The sequence below is a fragment of the Melanerpes formicivorus genome, unplaced genomic scaffold (assembly GCF_026170545.1).
Source record: "Melanerpes formicivorus ecotype bairdi unplaced genomic scaffold, bMelFor1.0.p_v2 SCAF_34, whole genome shotgun sequence".
Classification (NCBI taxonomy): domain Eukaryota; kingdom Metazoa; phylum Chordata; class Aves; order Piciformes; family Picidae; genus Melanerpes; species Melanerpes formicivorus.
Genome location: NW_027142386.1, coordinates 5,112,660 through 5,128,398, shown reverse-complemented (window position 1 = coordinate 5,128,398; position 15,739 = coordinate 5,112,660). Strand labels below are relative to the sequence as shown.

The 15,739-nt window shown below is 56.0% G+C and overlaps 1 protein-coding gene across 1 annotated transcript in view; it reads right to left on the bottom strand.

Annotated features, from left to right (window-relative positions):
• ANTXR1 (ANTXR cell adhesion molecule 1) overlaps positions 1–15,739 on the bottom strand; it is a 126,319-nt gene that overhangs the window by 55,346 nt on the left and 55,234 nt on the right. The window contains exon 12 of the mRNA XM_068156574.1: positions 14,650–14,728. Coding sequence (XP_068012675.1) covers positions 14,650–14,728 — 79 coding nt within the window. The remainder of the gene's footprint in view (positions 1–14,649; positions 14,729–15,739) is intronic.

Sequence of the window (15,739 nt, the reverse complement as noted above, 5' to 3'; positions counted from 1 at the left end):
TATGGTTTTTATTTGTATTTTGTTCTTTGATCAAAATTTGGAAGAGGAACCCAAAGTGCTCATGGAAACACTGAACCATGGAACAGCCCAAGGAGCTGTGCTCAAGGCTGGCTGAGGAAAGGCTGTCAGCTCAGCTCAGGAAAACAACTTGCATTTGGAAGGCCAAAAAAGCAGAGGGGTTTAGCCCTAAGCTGGTGCAGCTAAGCTGTGTCCAGTTCTGGGCCCCTCAGTTTAGGAAGGAGGTTGAGTTGCTGGAATGAGTCCAGAGAAGGGCAGCAAAGCTGAGGTGGGGTCTGGAGCACAGCCCTGTGAGAAGAGGCTGAGGGAGCTGGGGTTGCTTAGCCTGGAGAGGAGGAGACTCAGGGGTGACCTTAGTGCTCTCTACAACTACCTGAAGGGAGGTTGTAGACAGGCAGAGGTTGGTCTCTTCTCCCAGGCAGCCAGCACCAGAACAAGAGGACACAGCCTCAGGCTGTGCCAGGGGAGGTTTAGGTTGGATGTTAGGAAGAAGTTCTACACAGAGAGAGTGATTGCCCATTGGAATGGGCTGCCTGGGGAGGTGGTGGAGTCACCATCACTGGAGGTGTTCAGGAGGAGACTTGATGGGGTGCTTGGTGCCATGGGTTAGCTGTTTGGGTGGGTTGGATTGGTTGATGGGTTGGACACGATGATCTGGAAGGTCTCTTCCAACCTGGTTTGGTTTATTCTAAATTTGTCACCAAATAATAAATAACCTGTGGGGACAAAGCATGGCTGGCCCTAAACACACAGGAGAAGGAGTTCTCCATCTCTGTGACCTCCTCTGGGCTCACTCCAGCAGCTCTGTGTCCTTCAGAACTCTGTTATTGCTTCTGATACCAAGCTTCTGGCCCCTGAAATTCACCACGAAGGATCCTTATCTGAATCAAAGGCTGAAGACAGTGGTAAGACTTAGACTCATAGAACCATAGAACTGTTAGGGTTGGAAGGGAGCTCAAGGCTCAGCCAGTTCCAACCCCCCTGCCATGGGCAGGGACACCTCACACCACAGCAGGTTGCTCACAGCCACCTCCAGCCTGGCTGCAAACACCTCTAGGGATGAGGCTTCCACCACCTCCCTGGGCAGCCTATGCCAGGCTCTCACCACCCTCATGGGGAACAACTTCTTCCTCACAGCCAATCTGAATCTCCCCACTTCTAGTTTTGCTCCATCCCCCCCAGTCCTATCACTCCCTGACACCCTAAGAAGTCCCTCCCCAGCTTTCCTGTAGCCCCCTTCAGATACTGGAAGGTCACAAGGAGGTCTCCTGGGAGCCTTCTCCTCTCCAGCCTGCACAACCCCAACTCTCTCAGGCTGTCTCCATAGCAGAGCAGCTCCAGCCCTCTGCTCGTCCTCCTGGCCCTTCTCTGGACACCTTCCAGCACCTCCAGATCCTCCTTGTAGCAGAAGCTCCAGAACTGGACCCAGAGCTCCAGGTGTGGTGTCACCAGAGTGGAGCAGAGGGGCAGAATCCCCTCCCTGGCCCTGCTGGCTATACTTCATGCCACTGAACATCTGCTCAGGTCTCTTCTGGCTATGCCACTGCCTGCTGATCCTCAAAGTTCAGTTGTCACAATTCTAACAGCAGCAGAGGTCAGAGGGAGCCTTCAGCACTCCAGCATCTTCACCCCCACATCCTCCAGGTACAGGCAGAGGTTGCAGCATCTTGGCAGGCCTCAGGTGCTGTCCCGAGGTCAGTGTGAGCCCTGCCTTGGTGGCTGGGATGTCACAGGCTCAAATCAGCTGGCACAAAGCTCTCAGTGCTCTTTTCAGGTACATCCTGCACACACAGCTGTGCTGAGGCACTGCCAGCAGCTGGAGTGCTCCATGGGGCAGCAAAGTGCCCTTGGGGCCAAGAGAGCAAATGGGATCCTGGGGTGCAGCAATGAGAGTGTGACCAGCAGGGCTGGGGAGGTTCTCCTGCCCCTCTGCTCTGCCCTGCTGAGGCCACAGCTGCAATCCTGGGTCCAGTTCTGGGCTCCCCAGTCCCAGAGAGACAGAGACCTGCTGGAGAGAGGCCAACAGAGAGCCAAGAGGATGATCTGGGGACTTGAGCATCTCCCCTGTGAAGAGAGACTGAGCCCTGGGGCTGTTCAGTGTGGAGAAGAGAAGGCTGAGAAGGATCTGATCAATGTCTATCAATATCTGAGGGCTGGGGGTCAAGTGGAGGGGGCCAAGCTCTTTTTGGTGGTGCACAGTGATAAGACAAGGACCAATGGAATCAATCTGGAACACAGAAGGTTTCATCTCAACATGAGGAGAAACTCCTTTGGTGTGAGGGAGACAGAGGCCTGGAGCAGGCTGCCCAGAGAGGTTGTGGAGTCTCCTGCTCTGCAGACTTTCCTGAACCACCTGGCTGTGTTCCTGGGTGACCCTGCTCTGGCAGGGGGTTGGACTGGATGATCTCTGGAGGTCCCTTCCAACCTCTAACATTCTGTGATCCTGCACCCCTGGGAGCAGAGGTTTGGTGCTGGATGGGTCTGCTTTGAGTGAGGAGCTCCTATTCTGAAGCAGCCATCTCAGCTGAACCACCACGGCCTCTGAGGTGAAACCCAAGCAGTTCTGCTGCTTTCCATGTGTGCCTGAGGGCAGCCCTTCACCAGAAGAATGTGAAATCCATTTCAGGAGGTGAAGAGCAACTGGAATAACAGCAGACAGGATTCTGGGGAATTAAGATTCTGTCATAACAGCAACCAGTTCTGGCTGGGCTTGGGTTTGCTGCCTTGCAAGGCAGGAAAGGAAGGAAAGCAGCAGGCTGCAGCAATGGAATGTCTTGCCTCTGCCTGTGTCTCTGAGCTTCACAGCATTCAAGCAGCACTTAAAAAAGCATCTCAGGAGCACCTTCCCTGAGCTAACACTCGTGGACATCCCCCCTGAGTCCAGCTGAACACAAGAAGCTCCTCACAGGCAGCAAGATGTGAGTCTGGCAGGGTTCAGAGCGTGGCAGTGTGACCTGAAGCCACACACCAAGATGTGTTTGGGATGAAAGTTTCCCTCTGAAACTCAATTTAAATTGGAATCACATTTTCATTGGAAAAACAAGCCAGGGAAATGAAACAGTTTGTTTCTAACACCCTGCCCCAGCTTGGTGTTCAGAGGGGATTCTCTGGGGCAGGGGGGGTGAATGCCTGCAGGAATCAGAGCTCACATCTGGGGGGTGAATGCCTGCAGGAATCAGAGCTCACATCTGGGGGGTGAATGCCTGCAGGAATCAGAGCTCACATCTGGGGCTGTGTATGCCTGCAGGAATCAGAGCTCACATCTGGGGGGTGAATGCCTGCAGGAATCAGAGCTCACATCTGGGGCTGTGCATGCCTGCAGGAATCAGAGCTCACATCTGGGGGGTGAATGCCTGCAGGAATCAGAGCTCACATCTGGGGCTGTGCATGCCTGCAGGAATCAGAGCTCACATCTGGGGGGTGAATGCCTGCAGGAATCAGAGCTCACATCTGGGGCTGTGCATGCCTGCAGGAATCAGAGCTCACATCTGGGGCTGTGCATGCCTGCAGGAATCAGAGCTAACAGCTGGGGCTGTGCATGCCTGCAGGAATCAGAGCTCACATCTGGGGCTGTGTATGCCTGCAGGAATCAGAGCTCACATCTGGGGGGTGAGTGCCTGCAGGAATCAGAGCTCACATCTGGGCTGTGCATGCCTGCAGGAATCAGAGCTCACATCTGGGGCTGTGTATGCCTGCAGGAATCAGAGCTCACATCTGGGGGGTGAATGCCTGCAGGAATCAGAGCTCACATCTGGGGGGTGAATGCCTGCAGGAATCAGAGCTCACATCTGGGGGGTGAATGCCTGCAGGAATCAGAGCTCACATCTGGGGGGTGAGTGCCTGCAGGAATCAGAGCTCACATCTGGGGGGTGAATGCCTGCACGAATCAGAGCTCACATCTGGGGCTGTGCATGCCTGCAGGAATCAGAGCTCACATCTGGGGCTGTGCATGCCTGCAGGAATCAGAGCTCACATCTGGGGGGTGAATGCCTGCAGGAATCAGAGTTCACATCTGGGGGGTGAATGCCTGCAGGAATCAGAGCTCACATCTGGGGGGTGAGTGCCTGCAGGAATCAGAGCTCACATCTGGGGCTGTGCATGCCTGCAGGAATCAGAGCTCACATCTGGGGCTGTGCATGCCTGCAGGAATCAGAGCTCGCATCTGGGGGGTGAATGCCTGCAGGAATCAGAGCTCACATCTGGGGAGTGAATGCCTGCAGGAATCAGAGCTCACATCTGGGGGGTGAATGCCTGCAGGAATCAGAGCTCACATCTGGGGCTGTGCATGCCTGCAGGAATCAGAGCTCACATCTGGGGGGTGAATGCCTGCAGGAATCAGAGCTCACATCTGGGGGATGAATGCCTGCAGGAATCAGAGCTCACATCTGGGGGGTGAGTGCCTGCAGGAATCAGAGCTCACATCTGGGGAGTGAATGCCTGCAGGAATCAGAGCTCACATCTGGGGGGTGAATGCCTGCAGGAATCAGAGCTCACATCTGGGGCTGTGCATGCCTGCAGGAATCAGAGCTCACATCTGGGGGGTGAATGCCTGCAGGAATCAGAGCTCACATCTGGGGCTGTGCATGCCTGCAGGAATCAGAGCTCACAGCTGGGGCTGTGCATGCCTGCAGGAATCAGAGCTCACATCCTTCCAGCACTGTCACAGCAATGAGCTCTGCAGCTCCACAAACTTTGGTGATGTTTCCAAGGCAGAATTCTTCAGAGCTGCCATCCTGTGAGTCTGAGCCAACCTCCAGTGTCTCTTTGGGGCATTCTGCTGAGCCCATAGGCACCAAGATGATCATAGGACTGGAGAACCTCTCCTATGAAGACAGGCTGAGAGAGCTGGGGCTGTCCTGCCTGGAGAAGGCTCCAGGGAGACCTCAGAGCTGCATTTCAATACCTGCACGGGACCTACAGGAAGGCTGAGGAAGGACTGCTCAGAAGGGGCTGTGGGGATAGGGTGAGGGGCAGTGGTTTGGAACTGGAGCAGGGCAGAGTTAGGCTGGACATCAGGAGGAAGTTCTGTACAGTGAGGCTGGGGAGACACTGGGACAGGCTGCCCAGGGAGGTGTTTGAGGCCCTGACCCTGCAGACATCCAAGGTCTGGTTTGATGTGTCCCTGGGCAGCCTGCTCTAGCTGGAGGTGTCCCTACAGGGGGGGATTGGACAAGATGCCCTTTGAGGGTCCCTTCCAGCTTGACTGAACACTTAAAGGCCTAATAAACCAAGACATGTGGCAATGTTGGAGTGAAATAACCTCTGCACATTGAGCTCTTGGGGTGACCTGTGTTAGCAAAACCATTCCCTGCCTATTAAACCTGCAGCAGAAAGCATTTCAGAGCAATTTATTTTTGAAGCCAACCTGAGATGCCCTGGGGCTCCCACAGAGCCATACCTCAGCTAATAACCTGCAGGTCAAGGGCCTAGCAAAGAGCTCATTACATTCCCTCTGCATCTCATAAAGCCTCCATTGATACAACGGTGACTGTGCTTTAATTGCCTGCAGGCTTGGGAACTCAGATAAGGAGCAGAGCCTTGCTCCTGCAGCTCAGAGCAAAGCCACAGCTAAACCCCAAGCCCCTCCCCACCCCGCCTTTAGTCCTGCAATCTGCTCCTTTTGAATTCAAACCCCTTCACTGAGGTTTTTACTGCCAGCCTGCAGTCCTGTCTGGAGTTGCCAGCTTTTTCCTTCTCCCTATTTAAAGACCAACTCCACAGCCATCAGGGCTGCTTGTTGTTGCTGCTTTTCACAGGCTCACAGAAAACCACTTGATGTAGTGCAGTTGTGCCACCTCCCTCGGTCAAATGCAAAACCTGTCACGTTTCAAAGCCCTTTTCTGCTGCTTTGATGCCTCCTGCAGCCTTGCAACCAGAAAGGTGAGACCAGAGGGACTGTTCCTTTCCAAAATGGAAGGCCTGCTCCTCACTTTTCACCTCACTGATCACCCCAAGCCAGTTATTGATGGTTGCCACCAAGAGAACCACTTCACTGTAAGGTGACTCTGCTCTGCCAGGGCAGGAATCCCTCTTGCCCCAGGCTGCTGCCAGGAGCAGCAAGCCCTGCACCCAGCCACTTCCACACCTTGCACAGAACCTCTTCTGCACAGCCAAGGGCTGGCTTGGCCCAGCTGCTAGCCAGCAGCTGTCCTCTGGTGTGCAGAATCTGAACTCCTCTGCAGGACTGTGGAAGAGCTAACTGCCCAGTAGTGTGCTTAGCCACCTTGAGATCTTCCCACCCAGGAGTGGGTTTAGGGCATCAGCAGCTCAGGTAAGCAAGGTCTGGTACCTACATGAGCTTAGCCTCTGCATGTCATAGTATCACAGTATCACCAAGGTTGGAAGAGACCTCAAAGATCATCAAGTCCAAGCTGGCACCACAGACCTCATGACTAGATCATGGCACCAAGTGCCACATCCAATCCCCTCTTGAACACCTCCAGGGATGGGGACTCCACCACCTCCCTGGGCAGCACATCCCAATGGCTAACAGCTCTCTCTGGGAAGAACTTTCTCCTCACCTCCAGCCTAAACCTCCCCTGGCACAGCTTGAGACTGTGTCCTCCTGTCCTGGTGCTGGCTGCCTGGGAGAAGAGACCAACCCCCACCTGGCTACAACCTCCCTGCAGGTAGTTGTAGAGAGCAATGAGGTCTCCCCTGAGTCTCCTCTTCTCCAGGCTAAGCAACCCCAGCTCCCTCAGCCTCTCCTCACAGGGCTGTGCTCAAGGCCTCTCCTCAGCCTTGTTGCCCTTCTCTGGACACCTTCAAGTCTCTCAATGTCCTTCTTAAACTGAGGGGCCCAGAACTGGACACAGGACTCAAGGTGTGGCCTAAGCAGTGCTGAGCACAGGGCACAAGGACTTCCCTGCTCCTGCTGGCCACACTGTTCCTGATGCAGGCCAGGATGCCCTTGGCCTTCTTGGCCCCCTGGGCACACTGCTGGCTCATGTTCAGGCAGCTGTCAATCAGCACCCCCAGGTCCCTCTCTGTTTGGCAGCTCTCAGCCACTCTGACCCCAGCCTGTAGCTCTGCCTGGCGTTGCTGTGGCCAAAGTGCAGCCCCTGGCACTTGGACTTGTTGAATGCCATCCTGTTGGCCTCTGCCCATCTGTCCAGTTGGTCGAGGTCCCTCTGCAGAGCCCTTCTGCCCTCTCACTGACCAACATCTCCTCCCAGCTTGGTGTCACCTGCAAACCTGCTGCTGACTGACTCAATCCCCTCATCCAGATCATCAATGAAGATCATCAATGTGCCTCCCAAGCAGTAACCTCCCCACACTGCCCTGACCCAGCATGGCCTTTCCAGCTCCAAGGCCTCCCTTTTGGTAAGCAGGACTCCCCAGGTCAGCCTCCTGAAGGAGCAGTGTGTGGCCTGGGAAGGCATCCACTGCAGACTGGGCATGCATGGAAACAACACTGAGCTCCAGGCACTGCTGCTTGAGGGCAAGGCTGATGTCCTGCCACAGAAACCTTCCCCCAGCCCACAGGTGGCCACCTGCACTGTCCCACCTCCTTGCAGGGCAGTTCAGTGTGCTCCTCACCAGGTGGTACAAGGGGCACAGGAACAACAGCCAGAGCTGCCCCTTGCCCCTCCAGAGCAGAGCTGCCCAGGAGGGTCTGGTTTCTGCTCTCACTGAAGTCCCACAGCTTTCACCTCTCTTCCAGTCTGGAGCCTGAGTTGCCAGTCAAGAGGTCATTAGTAGGTTTTGCTCTCCTGGGGCCACTTTAGAACATGAACAAAGACTTTTCTAAACTCCCATCCTGGCTGACCTCTGAGATGCTCTCTGTGCACTTGGCAGCAGCCCTCCTCCAGCCAGCAGAGCAGGGCTGACTTCCTCCCTCCAAAGGCTGCCTGGTGACTGCTCTGCTCTGCTCCACATTCCCTGGGTGTGCAACCTGCTCATCTGCCTGCAGGCACACTCAGCAAGCAGCATTTCACCCTTCCTCTCCCTCCCAGCACTTCCAACTCCTAACATGGGGGGTTTAAGAGCTTCCTAACGTGGGGTTGCAGAGCTTCCCAACTCTGCCAGCCATTACCTGCTGCTCCTGTTCCAGTCTGTGGGAAAACCACAGCAGCAGACACTGCCCAGGCATTGATGGGATTTGATCACTGGGAGGTGAAGATCCCAAGCTAGGAGGAGTGGCTGACACCCCTCAGGCTGTGCTGCCCTTCAGTGAGACCTGGGCAGGCTGCAGAGCTGGGGGAGAGGAACCTCAGGAGGCTCAAGCAGGGCAAGGGCAGGGTCCTGCCCCTGGGGAGCAACAACCTCCTGCAGCAGCACAGCTGAGGGGGAACCTGCTGGGAAGCAGCTCCAGGAGAAGGAGCTGGGAGGGCTGGGGGACAAGAAGGTGCCCAGGAGCCAGCAATGTGCCCTGGGGGCCAAGAAGGCCTCAGGGGTGTCCTGGGGAGCATGGAGAAGACTGTGGGCAGCAGGGCAAGGGAGGCTCTCCTGCCCTGCCTGGAGTCCTGGCTCCAGGTCTGGACTCCCCAGTTCAAGAGAAACAAAATTCTGCTGGAGAGAGTCCAGGGCAGGCTGGGAAGCTTCTGAGGGGCCTGGAGCAGCTCTGTGAGGAGCAAAGGCTGAGAGCCCTGGGGCTGAGAGCCTGCAGAAGAGCAGCCCCAGAGGGGAGCTGAGCAATGCTCAGCAAGAGCTAAAGGAGCTGGGGGGGGCAAGAGGCTGGGGCCAGACATCAGCAGTGGAGTGAAACTCTCAGCATTCATTATCTGTCACCACATGGTCACCCCCTGGTCTGGCAGACAGGAGGCAGAGTGTGCAGCACACAACTACACCTGCAGGGATGGAAGCTCTCAGCTTCCAGGCTCCATTGACCTTTGAGGAGTTGTGAACTCACACCTCAAGGTCTCAGTTGTTGCCAAAGACCTCACTGCAGTCACCAGCAGCTTTGTCCAGGTGCTGGCCCCTTTTGGGCTCTGCCAAGCTACTGCCCAGAGAGCAAAGGCAATTTGCTCACCTGCAGGGCAGACAGCCCAGCCCTGCTTGGCAGGTGAGGCCCTGGGAAGCTGAGCCCCAGCAGGCTGCCAGCAGGAGCAGTGTGGCTTTTGGAGTGACACAGCCTTGCTGCAAGGAGGCAGACAGCAGCAATCTGGGGCAGGATCTGTCTGTGTCTCCTGAGGCAAGTCAGGGCAGGCACTGGGACTGCAGCACAAAGGCCAAGGCAGTGAGAACAGCAGCTGAAGGGGGGCTGGGGGTGTGTGTGCCTGCTTGCTTTGCCCCTCTGAAGGGGCCTCTGTCTAGTGTGAGTCAAGCAAGAGAGACAGACAGCAGCACAGTCTGGAAACCAAACATTTCTTATAACCAAAACACCTCCTGGACACTGAGAACTGGAGGATCCAGGTGCTAGGCAGATGCCCAGGACAGACTCACAGCATCACAGATCACACAGGATCACAGGATCACAGCTCACAGGAGTGGTTGGAAGGGACCTCTGGAGATATCCAGTTCAACCCCTGCCACAGCAGGAGCAGAGAATCCAGCACAGGGCACACAGGAACACAGCCAGACAGGGATGGAAAGCCTCCAGAGAAGGAGACTCCACAACCTCTCTGGGCAGCCTGCTCCAGGGCTCTGGGACCCTCACAGTGCAGAATTTCCTCCTCATGTTGAGCTGGAACCTCCTGTGCTGGAGTTTCCATCCCTTGCCCCTTGGCCTGTGCCAGGGTGCAGCTGAGCAGAGCCTGTCCCCTCCCTCCTGCCCCCCAGCCCTCAGCTCTTGAGAGACATTGATCAGATCCCTCTCAGCCTTCTCCTCTCCACACTCAGCACCCCCAGGGCTCTCAGCCTCTCCTCCCCAGGCAGTGCTGCAGTCCCTTCAGCAGCCTTGCAGCCCTCCCTTGGACTCTCTCCAGCAGCTCCCTGTCCCTCCTGAGCTGGGGAGCCCAGAGCTGGATGCAATATTCCAGGTGAGGTCTCAGCAGGGCAGAGCAGAGAGGGGACTCACAGAATGCACTGGGCTGGACAGATCACTGAGTCTCCTGAAGACTGCATCCAGGGCAGTCTCCTCCTGGGATCTCAGTCCAAGCAGTCAGAACTGATTCCAGGGGCTGGAGAGGGGATTGCATTCCACAGGCAGATTCCACCTTGCCCAGAAGAGCACAGGGAGACCAGCCCAGTGCCTCTGGGCCAGTGTGGTGCCACAGCTTCCAGGACATTTCTTTAGCAGCAGTGCCCTGTCCCAGAGCTTTGCATTGCTCAGGGTTGCCAGCAGCACCTTCAGCCCCCAGCAGAGCTCACCTGGAAGTCCCTGCACCTCTTCCTTAGGTAATGCAGCAAGGAAGCAGCCTGACCACCCTCTGAGTGGAAGGGAGGATTCCTACCCCCCCAGGGAACTTTCAAATGGAGGACAGAGTATTATTTAAAAGGTAGAACTCTTGAGAAGCCAACTTCAGGGAGCTAAACCAGACAAACAAGCCACGAGACAGATTCATCAAACACTTGCAGCCAGCTGAGCTTTGTCATAGAGCAGATGCTGGCATCTCAGCCCCAGCTGAGCATATAAACAGCAGGGCTGCCTCCAAGCCTTAGGAACACTCATTCCAGCCACCCTCCTGTTCTTTTGTGGTAGCTGCCAGGGGTCACATCAGCCCAGGCCAACCAGCTCCCTAAATTCCACTCAGCACAGCCCTGTCTGAGCTGAACTGGGGAGTGTGTAAGTTTGTGGGGAGCAGGATTAAACTCTGTCTGCAGCCCCTGATTTACACAGTGCTACCCTCCTGCTTCTGACACAAGCCAGCCACTGGGAGCAGCTGCACCAGCAGCCAGACAGCAATCCCAGGGCTACCAGGATGCTGAAGGGACTGCAGCACTGCCTGTGAGGAGAGGCTGAGAGCCCTGGGGGTGCTGAGTGTGGAGAGGAGAAGGCTGAGAGGGATCTGATCAATGTCTCTCAAGAGCTGAGGGCTGGGGGTCAGGAGGGAGGGGACAGGCTCTGCTCAGCTGCACCCTGGCACAGGCCAAGGGGCAAGGGATGGAAACTCCAGCACAGGAGGTTCCACCTCACCATGAGGAGGAACTTTTGCACTGTGAGGGTCCCAGAGGCCTGGAGCAGGCTGCCCAGAGAGGTTGTGGAGTCTCCTTCCCTGGAGGCTTTCCATCCCTGTCTGGATGTGTTCATGAGTGCCCTGTGCTGGATTCTCTGCTCCTGCTCTGGCAGTGGGGGTGGACTTAATCTCCAGAGGTCCCTTCCAGCCCCTAACATCTGTGATGCTGTGATCCTGTGTGATCCTCAGCCCAGGCTGTGTGCAGTCAGCAAAACCTCTGGATGAAAACCAGCCTTGGCCATCCAGCAAGAGGGCACAAGCAGGCCTGACCTGCCCATGCAGCATCATCCTGCCCTGAGCTGGAGGCTTTCAGCTGCATTCCATAATGTAATGAAACAAATGCTCTGCCTGACCACAAGAGCTCCTGTGTCTGGCCTGGTTTGGAGAGATGAACAGCAACCACTGCATCCTTCCAACAAGCAAAGCCTCTTCTTGTCCTTGGTGACATCTGGGCCACTGCCCACTGAGCCTGGCTGTGCAGGAATCCTGCAAGGCTGAGCAGGACTCAGCCCTCCCAGTTTCTCCCTCCCCTGAAGTACAAATCTGGCACTGTGAGAGTGTCTGCTGCAGGCCCCCAGCACCCATGGGGATGTGGTGAGCTGGGGGTAGGTTTGCATTACAGGCTCCAAGCAGTGGGTGCAGTACCCTGGTCTCTCCCCAGCACCCCGTTATTTTCCACCCCTGACAGAGAGAGAGATGATGCTCTGACACTTGAGCACCCTGGGGGCTTCCCCACTTTAGAGCCACCAAAAGCAGCAGGAAAGGCAGGGTGGTAACAAACCCAACCACAGTTAGTCCACATTGCTGAGGCCCTAGCAGGAGGGTGGGGAGGAGCCACATCCACCAAAACAAATCCATTTTCCTCTGCTAAGCTGGTTCTGGCCTTTTGCTTCCTCTCTCCTCTGAGGTAAAGATGCCCTCTGAAAGCTGAGCAGCTCTGTGCAATGCCAGAGCCAATGCTCCACCTCCAGAAAGTGACAACCCCACCTTTAGCTGAAGGACTCTGCCTGAGCTCAGGCAGTGAAGCTTTGAGCTGGCTGCTGCCTCTCTGGGCATCAGACAGAGCCTGCAGCTGGAGTTTCATTTGCTGGCTGCTCTGCCCAGGCAAATTCCAGCCTGAGACTAACCACAAAGGAGCCTTCAGATGTGCAATCGACTCTCCTGCCTCTGAAAACTCACTTTGAAACTCCCAGGGAAGAGAAACAAAACAGAATCTCCAGAGACCTCCTAGGGACTGTTCCATCCCTCAGGCTTGGCAATAACTGGGCCAATAACTGAGAAGAATTTGTATTGCTCTCTGAGTGGAGATTTTGCTCCACCTGACCCAGCTGAGGTCACTTTTATGTCACTTTTTATGCTTTAAAGTGGCAATGCTGAAGGATCCTCTGCAGCAGCAGCATCTTTCCAAGTCCCTCTCACACCTTCTTCTGCTTTCCTTTGTTAAATGAAAGCCTCAATGACCTTCTGACAGAGGGGAGGGACTGCAGGGCAGCACCAGGGACTCACTTTTAAAACACAAAACTTAAGCACTTCACAGGCCCCCAGCATGGCAGGGGCTGGAAGGGACCTCTGGAGATCATCCAGTCCAAGCCCCTGCCAGAGCAGGGGCAGCCAGGGCAGGGCACACAGAACACAGCCAGGAGGGGTTGGAACCTCTCCACACAAGGAGACTCCACAACCTCTCAGGGCAGCCTGCTCCAGGCTCTGGCACCCTCACAGGGACAAAGTTTTCCCTTCTCTTCCCCTGGCACCTCCTCTGCTCCAGCTTGCCCCCAGTGCCCCTTGGCCTGGCCTTGGACATCCCTGAGCAGAGCCTGGCTCCAGCTCTGCACATCTTTATCCCCAGCAATGAGGGCAGCCCTCAGGCTGCTCTGCTCCAAGCCCCAGCTCCCTCAGCCTGGCCTCACAGGGAGATGTTCCACTGCCTGCAGCAGCTCTGGGGCTCTGGGATGGACTCTTTTTGTGTCAGGCAGAAGTGCTCTGGGCTGTCAGAGAGAAAAATCACAGAATGCAGCAGGTTGGAAGGAACCCTCAAAGGTCATCTTGTCCAACATCTCCAACTACAGCAGGCTGCCCAGGGACACACCAAGTCTGACCTTGAATGTCTCCAGGGATGGAGCCTCAGCCACAGCCTTGTGCAGCCTGCTCCAGTGTCTCACCAGCCTCACTGTGCAGAACTTCCTCCTGATGTCCAACCTCAATCTCCCCTGCTCCAGTTTCAAACCACTGCCCCTGGTGCTATCCCCACAGCCCCTTCTGAACAGTCCCAGCCCAGCCTGCCTCTTCAGATACTGAAATGTAGCTCTAAGGTCTCCCTGGAGCCTTCTCTGCTCGAGGCTGAACAGCCCAAATTCTTTCAGCCTGGCTTCATAGGAGAGCTCCTTCAGTGCAAGTCTCTTCATGCCCTATCCCAGCAGCCATGACTGAGCAGAAGCAGCATCTCCCTCACCACCAGTCACTGGCAGGGATTTCATTGTCCTTTGCCTGGTTCCAGCAGAGACCAAGTGCAGCAGCTCCCCACTGGCAGTGGAGACTGCCAGCCATAATCAGCTGCCTCAGTGGAGATTCTGCAGCCAAACTGGTGTCCAGAGCAGGGGTGTGAGCACCTTTCACACTTAGCAGCAACACTGCTGCAGAGCAAACTGAGCAGCTAATCAAGAGAGCAGTTCTGCATCCTGCTCACTGAGCAGAGGGCAAGCAGGCACAGACCACTGCCAGCTGGCCCTGCTCTGGTCTGCAGCCCACAGCAGATGCAAGGTCTGAGATGGTTACTGAAGAGCTTTGCCATCTTATCACAGAACCTCAGAAATGTTTTGGCTGGAAGGATCTCTAAATCTTCACATCCAACCTTCAACCTAAGGCTGCCATGGCACATTATACACCAAATCAGAGAACCACAGAATGGGCAGGGCTGGAAGGGAGCTCAAGGCTCAGCCAGTTCCAACCCCTGCCATGGGCAGGGACACCTCACACTACAGCAGGTTGCTCACAGCCACATCCAGCCTGGCTGCAAACATCTCCAGGCATGAGGCTTCCACCACCTCCCTGGGCAACCTGTGCCAGGCTCTCACCACCCTCCTGGGGAACAACTTCTTCCTAACATCCAATCTGAATCTCCCCCTTTCTAGTTTTGCTCCATCCCCCCCCAGTCCTGTCACTCCCTGACACCCTCAAAAGTCCCTCCCCAGCTTTCTTGTAGCCCCCTTGGGATACTGCAAGGTCACAAGAAGGTCTCCTGGGAGTCTTCTCCTCTCCAGCCTGCACAACCCCAACTCCCTCAGTCTGTCCTCACAGCAGAGCAGCTCCAGCCCTCTGCTCCTCCTCCTGGCCCTTCTCTGGACACCTTCCAGCACCTCCAGATCCTTCCTGGCACAGAGGCTCCAGAAGTGGACCCAGTGCTCCAGGTGGGGTCTCACCAGAGCAGTCACTCTCAAGAGCTCATCCTGGAAAGGGGGGAAGAGGTCCTTTGCAGCAAGCTACTCAGCCTGCAAGCCCTAATACTGCTGCAGCCAGCATCTGCTCCTTGGTCCCACCACCCAAGTCAATCATCATAGACACAAGAGCCAAAACTCACACAGTGTGTGCTGGAGATGATGACAGAGCTGGAGATGAAGCTCAGCCCATCGTTCATACTGACTTGAAGAGCTGCTTCCCTGAGAAAAAAACCAGAAACAAGTCAGGCCAGACAGACCACAGCCCCCTGATAGACAATGTCCTCCACAACCTGTGCTCCTCATGCTCCAAAAAGCCCTTTGGGCAGCTAATGCACACTGCTGGAGCTCTCTCCACTGTGCTCCAGGGCACAGCTGCCAGCTAGCCAACAAACACATGAGGCAATGTCACAATGAGATGTGTAAGAGACCCATAGAGGGGTCTGGCCAGGCTGGATCCAACGAACCAAAGCCAATGGGGTGAGGTTCAACAAGGCCAAGGGCTGGGTTCTGCACTTGGGACACAATAACCCCAGGAAGCTCCAGGGTGGGGGGTAGAGCTGCTAGAAACAGCCCAGCAGGAAAGACCCTGGGGGTGCTGGGTGCCAGCAGCTGGAGAGGAGCCAGGGGGTAGCCAAGAAGGCCACCAGCAGCCTGGCCTGGAGCAGCAGTGGGGTGGGCAGCAGAAGCAGGGCAGGGAGTGTGCCCCTGGGCTGGGCACTGGGGAGGCCACAGCTGGAAGCCTGGGGTCAGGGTTGGGCTCTGACTGCCAGAAGGACTTTGAGGGCTGGAACAGGGCCAGAGAAGGGCAACAGAGCTGGGGAAGGGTCTGGAGAGCAGGGCTGGGGAGGAGCAGCTGAGGCAGCTGGGGGTCTTGAGCCTGGAGGAGGCTGAGGGAGAGCTCATTGCTCTCTGCAGCTCCTGAGAGGAGGCTGGAGCCAGGTGGGGGGTGGGCTCTGCTCCCAATGAAGAAGTGTCAGGATGAGAGGAAATGGCCTTCAGCTGCACCAGGGGAGGTTTAAGTTGGACAGGAGGAACAATTTCTCCATGGACAGGGCTGTCAAACCCTGGAGCAGGCTCCCCAGGGAGGTGGTTGAATCCCCAGCCCCGGTGGTGTTTGAAAGCCACAGAGATGGGGTGCTGAGGGCCATGGTTTAGCCCCAGCCCTGGTAAAGTTAAGGAATGGTTGGACTGGCTCCTCTTAAAGGTGTTCTCCAACCCAAATGACTCTGT